The sequence below is a fragment of the Myotis davidii genome, unplaced genomic scaffold (assembly GCF_000327345.1).
Source record: "Myotis davidii unplaced genomic scaffold, ASM32734v1 scaffold221, whole genome shotgun sequence".
NCBI classification, from domain to species: domain Eukaryota; kingdom Metazoa; phylum Chordata; class Mammalia; order Chiroptera; family Vespertilionidae; genus Myotis; species Myotis davidii.
The window spans coordinates 3,164,902-3,172,317 of record NW_006293349.1 but is presented as its reverse complement, the minus strand read 5'-3'; the positions used below and the strand labels follow the sequence as shown (position 1 = coordinate 3,172,317).

The window sequence follows — 7,416 nt, the reverse complement described above, 5'->3', positions numbered from 1 at the left end:
TATTATATGCACTTTGTAGAAAATATAGGAAAATATAAAGAATATAGTAACAGTAACAATAGACCACAACCTCACTATTTTAAGATTATCAACAGAAACAACTTTTTGGCATGTTTCCTTTAACGCATTTTTTAATTTATCTTTATTGTTGGAAGTATTACAGATGTCCCCCCACCTTTTTTCCCCCCATTGATCCCCTCCATCCTGCACCCAACCCTCCCAGGCCTTCACCACCCTATTGCACCGCACTTTTCAGTTGACCACATATACTTATATCCATTATTTGAGAAATTTTATTCAGTTGATGAAAGTGTATGTGATGAAAAGGGTTTGGCTTTTTTTGGGGATGGTTTCCTTGAATCTGGAACTTGGTACTGCAGGTGTCCTAACAGTCTGTCCCCTTCTCCCTGCCTGGATTAGAGCGACATTAACTGTAAGGACATTGCTATCGAGTGTTCGATGTCCTTTGAGAGATTTCACCAGGAGCTTTTATATGATGTCATCCATGCGGGACAAGGTGTTAACTGTCTAGTCAGTGGCTTGCTGTATGGAGAGACTAGGACAGTGATGGCGAACCTATGACACTCATTTTTTTGGTTGATTTTTCTTCGTTAAACGGCATTGAAATATATAAAATAAATATCAAAAATATAAGTCTTTGTTTTACTATGGTTTCAAATATCAAAACATTTCTCTATGTGACACGGCACCAGAGTTAAGTTAGGGTTTTTCAAAATGCTGACACGCCGAGCTCAAAAGGTTCGCCATCACTGGACTAGGAGGTAAGGATACAAATCTACGATGACAAGACTGCTTAGCTTGGTCCTGCCTTAAAGGCACTTCCCTTCGGGGAATTCCATGAGTAACTCTCCTGCCCCCGCCTCCACGTGGTCCTGAGCCACAGGGGAGCCTCTCCGTGACTCCCCGAAGGAGGCCCTCAGTCGGCGTGGCAGTGGTCAAGGTGGCCGCCATATTTCTCAGCCACACCTTTGTACCCGGTGGTCGTGAGCTCGGGCTTTTCTTTTTAAATAAATGTTTAAAGGCACACATTGTGGGTGTGAGAAGCCTCATGTGTTTGTGGTATTGATCCTTCGATGCCTCCAGGCATTATCGTGAGCGTGACCCTGTGGGCAGCGTCCCAGTTTAAATGTCTTTACAGCACGTGACACAGGTACCCACGATGCCGCTGGCCAGCGGCTCTGCTCTGGTGTCAGTGCAGGACTTCCCTTCTAGAAACTTCTACTTATCTGTTGATACTGGAATCTGGCCTGGTTTAACCCGGGAGACAGGCTGAGGGCGATCTGCTAAGTGTCAAGGACCCCCATTAGAAAAGATGACGCCACTATGTTACGTGCATTTTACCACAATTACAAATAAAACACTTCGCCCTGGCTGGGGTGGCTCAGTGGATAGAGCGTCGGCCTGCGGACTGAAGGGTCCCAACTTTGATTTCGGTCAAGGGCACAGGCCTGGGTTGCTGGCTCCATCCCCAGAGTGGGGCATGCAGGAGGCAGCCGATTGATAATTCTCATCATGGATGTTTCTCTCTCTCCCTTCCTCTCTGAAATCAATAAAAATATAACAACAAAATGAAAATTAAAATGTTTTAAAAAGTTGCTCAGGAATCGGTTCACACTGCAATGCGTTTATTAACCTTCTGCAGGCTCAACGTTATCTTTCTGAATGTGTTTCCCAAGTTCGCTCAGCAACACTATTCTTGGTCTTGACACTTGGATGACATCTGAGGACGTTGCAGATGCAAAGGAAAAAATGTTATGCGACACAGTGGACTTTTTGGAGCTTTTGAAGAGCCCCATGAAGTTAGTTACTGGAGGCAATAAGGTCAGGGAATCTCGGGGTTGAATTTTTGGTCTTAGCTTTCTTCGGTGCTCTCTCCCTAAGAAGTAAGAGCCACAGTTAAAGGTCTGAGCCTCAGGACATCGCCACAGTCTCGTTCCCTTAGCCCTGCATCGTTCCGTTTCCTCCCCATTCCAAACACACGGAGAGACAGCGCAGCAGCTTCCAGGCTTTCATGTGACAGCAAAACCTCGGGGCAGCCAAACATGGTGGCCGACTTTCTACTGTGCCAAGTTGGCACTAACAAAAGACCAAATGTCAACTGTTTTAAATATGCTTTTGTGAAAGGAGGGATAGTTTAACACCAAAAGACAGTGTCAAAGGCGTTCTCTCAAAGGGATGGCGTTGCCCTTGAATGACATTAACTTTGTCCACAAACTCTCTCCATTGTCCACATCTTTTCTTATGTTGCCACACACCTGCAAAAGCTTCATCAGCCTGTGCCTGGCACCCAGGCTGTTTGGAAATCAATACTAAAGTAAAGAAAGAACGAGACTGACGAAGGAGCTGTGCCCACACCAGACATCCTTTCACCCATGATAGTCGGAAATACAGCCTCCCCTCCGCCCACATCTCGCTTCCCTCAGTTGGAGTGGATGAGGCTCGCTCTCCTCCCCTTGTTCTCTCTCCTCCTCTCTCCCTTCCCACTCGTGATGGGAGCACAGGGACCTCCGAATGGCCCGCCCTTGCTTTTCCCTGTGGGGCAGTGACTACACCAAGCAAGACGGAATCTGGCCCCCCACCCAGCACACTCGAGCAAGCACTAAGCTAAACGTGAAATCAACAAGTCATTTTTCCTAGCCTGTCTACGGGGGCCGGATGGGTACCATTATCAGGTCTGGACTTGGGTTTCCAGGGCATCCCCCCACCGTGTGTGACACTGTACGGAGTGTAAGGGAAAGGTGGTCTGTGCCCTAAGAATTCACGAGACAAGGTGTACACGGCACAGAACAATAGCAAGGGCGTGGCTGAGCCATACTTACTAGTACGTGCTGTTTCCGTGACGACTTAGCACTGTGCATGGCTTGTGAGAAAGGGCGAAGGAGGAGGAGTTTCTGCCGACTGGTGTTGGGGAGGAAGGCCTTAAAGTGTAAGCCCGGCCGGCATGGCTCAGGGCGTGAGCGTTGACCTGTGAGCCAGGGCACATGCCCGGGTTTTGCACTGGATCCCCAGTGTGGGGTGTGGGGGCAGCCAATCAATGATTCTCTCTCATCATTGATGTTTCTATCTCTCTCTCCCTCTCCCTTTCTCTCTGACATCAATAAAAACGTATTTTTTTTAAAAAATGATGTGTCACATTGGCTTATATGGGAAGACATGTTAGGTGTACAGCATTCCAAACACAAACGCTTGCAGGTCGCCTTTTCAGTAGCCCCACCTTTTTGAATGTTTATACATGGAACAAAGGATTACAGAGTGCCAGGGCCAGAAGGCACCCCGGAGAGATAAGAAAAACCAATTACCTTTTCTGGAGAGAAGATTTATGCATGGCCCTCCATTTTTCTCCAGACTGAAAGGGAAAACATTTTCATCAAACTAGAAACATATAGAGAGGCTACGTAGCATGTTCCACATCTAGTGGTCTAACTTATTCAGGTCGCCGGTATTGCTTTCTATTCATTGACTCACTCAGCACACTGGAAGCATTGAATCTGCTTGAAGGGATCGAGGAAAGCTTCGGGGGGACACAGTGCTTAGAACAGCACAGCGCGGCGGGCAGAGGCACTGCACAGTCTGGTGCGCTTAGAAGTAAAGGCATCTGGGACGTGATAGGAGGCGAGGTTGGAGACTAAAGATCAGGTCAGTGTGTGTATTAAGAATGAGAACATGTAGCCGGGCTGGTCGCTCAGTGGTTGAGCATCGCCCCATGCACTAAAGCGTCACTGATTTGACTCCTGGTCAGGGCACATGTCCAGGTTTGAGCTCCACCCCCAGCAGGGGGCGTGCAGGAGGCAGCCGATTGGTGTTTCTCTCTCATCAATGTTTCCCTGTCTCTCTACCTCTCCCTTCCTCTCTAACAAATCAATAAAATGTGTTTTAAAAAGAATGATAAAATGTCAACTTTAAAGTAGTGGGGTACCAGTGAAGTGTTTTAAGTCAAATAATAACGTGTACCTAAGTTAACGTGTGTGTGTGTGTGTGTGTGTGTGTGTGTGTGTGTGTGTGTGTGGTGCTGTGGCTTAAAAATAAGTATTATTTTAATCACCATCCTGTACAGATAACCTGTAAATGTGGTATTGCAGAAACGTCCTGGTAATAAAGTGCAAGTCTTGATTACAGTTAAGAGATAAAAGTGTCCCGAATGCGTTCCTGATTACTCTGATGAGGACCATTTGCTGTTTCCTCCTTAATGAGGCAACTTCATGGCTACTGGGCGGCAATGAAACCGGCTAGTGTTAGTCTCCTGTGTTTTCATGGAGGGTCCGTTTACGATGTCTCCCTCCACACTGCAAAATGGACGCGTCCAAGGGCTCCTCTACTAGCCCGTTCTTGGTGTGGATGGGAACAGAGAAGAGGTAGACATTCAAAACAAACAAACAAACAAGCTGTTACGATCCAACCACGACCGATCTCTCTCTGTTCCCGGCAGTGCTCTCAAGGAACATTCTGTGGACGGACATGTTTCTCATCCCAAAGTCCCCAGGCTCCTCTCAGTGATCTTTTCACGCCTTTCCCATCGTGTTATGTAAACCGCACTCCTTTTCAGGGTTGTTACGAGAAATAAAGCGGACAGTCCATGTAAACGCTCTAAGGCAGTGGTTCTCAACCTTCTGGCCCTTTAAATACAGCTCCTCATGTTGTGACCCAACCATAAAATTATTTTCGTTGCTACTGTGATGAATCGTCATGTAAATATCTGATATGCAGGATGGTCTTAGGTGACCCCTGTGATAGGGTCGTTCGACCACCACAGGGGTCGCGACCCACAGGTTGGGAACCGCTGCTCTAAGGCGAGTGCATAGCACTATTGGTGATGGGTTAACTGTTACTTGCTCAGCAGTTTCAACATTCTGACCAGTTTACAGACTTCTTATAACCCTGAGAGTTATGTGTTTACAGCGATAGGGGGTGCCATTCGCCTCAGTCCTCTTAGGTTTGTGTAGTTACTACAATTCCCCAGCAGATGGCAGACAAGTGTCCTGAGGGAGGGTTTTCATTTTTGTTTTTTTTTAAAAATAATTCCCCAAAAGTTGCCTTATGGACTCGCTGAGGGAGGGACTATTAAATAGTACTTCCGTCATTTATCCTAAATTATTTTCAACCAGTGAGCATTACTTTCTAGCGCTGTCAACGACAGCCATTGCCGTTTGGATGTCCCTGGCTGTTCAGATACAATTAGGGAACGCGCTTTCGGTGTCCGGCATCGCCGCTAACGTGACTGAGGAGGCCCTCGGTTTTCTCTGTACTTAAACTTGATGTTTAGAGCCAAGCTGGATCCCCTCTTCTCTGTGACTGCAAAGTTCGTAACACATCCTGCCAGGATCGTTGCCTGCATGTGAGCAGCGCTGCTTGCACGGGAGGCTTGTCATTCCGCTCACGCCCAGAAGGAACCGTGCAGGTGTCAGGCGCCTCTCCTCTCTCTCTCTCAGAAACGCAAGTTCGTGATGAAACTCCAACGCGGGTGCGAAACCCTCGGAATAAATGTGACCCCACTTTGGGTCATTCCCGAAGTCCCACTGGAGGCCAAGTTCCCGGCGGTGGTCCTCAGAACTCTCAAGTGTACCCCAGTCCACCCCAAAATGGCTTCCTGGATCAGACGTGGAGGCAACCAAGCTCCCCAAAACTTTTCTGAAATGCGAGTTACCCTGGCCAGGCAGGAGCCCCACGGCGCGGCTGCATTCGTGTCTGCACTCGCTGCTGCTCGGGGAGAAGTGAAACAGGCTTTGGCGATGGACGTTTACAATGAACTTGACTTGTCCTTGGGCGTCTGAGGCATGGATTCCTAGCACGGGGAGTGCCCTGCTTGACCTTCCTTACACGTCGGTAAAAGCTCCTCTATCAGTCACCTCACTCCTGCCCCTTCCCCTATGCGCACCATACCTTAAGGAAGGGAGTCCCACTTTTTGCTGCATTCTAAATTCCTTCAGAAACGCCGGGTTAATGCTGGCATCTCTGCTGATGCTGTTTATTATTCGAAGGAACTGATTCGGCTTGTTCCTGCACTCGCTCAGCAGGATGCGGAAAGCAATCGCGTTGTAGGTCAGGTAGCCGAGGGCGCAGGAGCAGGCTGTGCGCACCTGCAGGGAAGACACAGTCCTTCACCGTGCGCTCTGCTCTAAAGGGCCCACGCCAGCGCCCAGTAGATACTCATAGGAAGTCCCTGGAGCTAATGCCAGCAAATGCGCATGCCAACCGATGGCAGCCACAACCATGCTTTTATCTATTTTTATTTACTTATTTACTTTTATTGATTTCAGGGAGGAAGGGAGAGGGAGAGAGAGATAGAAATATCAATGATGAGAGAGAATCATGGATCAGCTGCCTCCTGCACGCCCTCCACTGGGGATTGAGCCTACAACCCAGGCATGTGCCCTGATCAGAATTGAACCCGGGACCCTTCAGTCCACAGGCTGATGTTCTATCCACTGAGCCAAACCAGCTAGGGCTCACGGCCAGGTTTTTATTATTTTTATTATTTTTTAAAATAATTATTTCTACTTCCCAATTATCTGTGTCCATAGTCACAGCCAGGCTTTGAGAGGGGTGTCAACTGCCATTGGTTTCTAGTTGTTCTCAGTCCTGCCTGCATTTCAGAATCAGCAGGAGGTTTTTGTTTTAAGCCCATCAACCGAATCGGCTCTAGGGTGGAACCTGGGCCTGTATGTTGTTAAAGTGCCACAGAGGCTTCTAAGGTGCAGCCAGAGGCAGGGCCCTGGGGGCTGAACGAAGGCAGTGGCCCTCAGTCTTGCTGGTGCATTGCTGTCACCTGGATAGCTATGAACATGACTCAGCCTGGGGTCCACCCCCCAAAACCGATTTTATTATCTTGGTGTACAGCCTAGACCAGCCGTGGGCAAACTGCGGCCTGTGGGCCGGATCCGGCCTGTTTGAAATGAATAAAACTAAAAAAAAAAGACCGTACCCTTTTATGTAATGATGTTTACTTTGAATTTATATTAGTTCACACACACTCCATCCATGCTTTTGTTCCGGCCCTCCGGTCCAGTTTAAGAACCCATTGTGGCCCTCGAGTCAAAAAGTTTGCCCACCCCTGCTCTAGGGCCTAGACATTACGATTTTTCAAAACTGCTGAGGTGACTGTCATAGGAAACCAGGTAGGAGCCTACAGCATAAAAGTAGGTTAAAATTAATGTACTCGGGCCCTGGCCAGTTTGGCTTAGTGGTTGGAGCATCGGCCTGTGGACTGAAGGGTCACGGGTTTGATTCCGGTCAAGGGCACGTACCTCGGTTGCAGGCTCGATCCCACTTGTGGCGGCAACCAATCAATGTGTGTCTCTCACATTGATGTTTCTCTCTCTCAGTCTCTCCCCCTCCCTTCCACTTTCTCTAAAAAAATCAATAGGAAAGAATAGCCTCTGGTGAAGATTAACAACAACA

The 7,416-nt window shown here is 48.1% G+C and overlaps 1 protein-coding gene across 1 annotated transcript in view; it reads right to left on the bottom strand.

The window, feature by feature from the left end:
• Positions 1 to 1,629: 1,629 nt before the first annotated feature.
• ANKAR (ankyrin and armadillo repeat containing) overlaps positions 1,630 to 7,416 on the bottom strand; it is a 41,211-nt gene continuing 35,424 nt past the window's right edge. The window contains exons 21-23 of the mRNA XM_006767102.2: positions 5,899 to 6,095; positions 3,321 to 3,367; positions 1,630 to 1,897 (exon numbers count right to left, since the gene is read on the bottom strand). Coding sequence (XP_006767165.1) covers positions 1,650 to 1,897; positions 3,321 to 3,367; positions 5,899 to 6,095 — 492 coding nt within the window. The 3' untranslated portion in view covers positions 1,630 to 1,649. The remainder of the gene's footprint in view (positions 1,898 to 3,320; positions 3,368 to 5,898; positions 6,096 to 7,416) is intronic.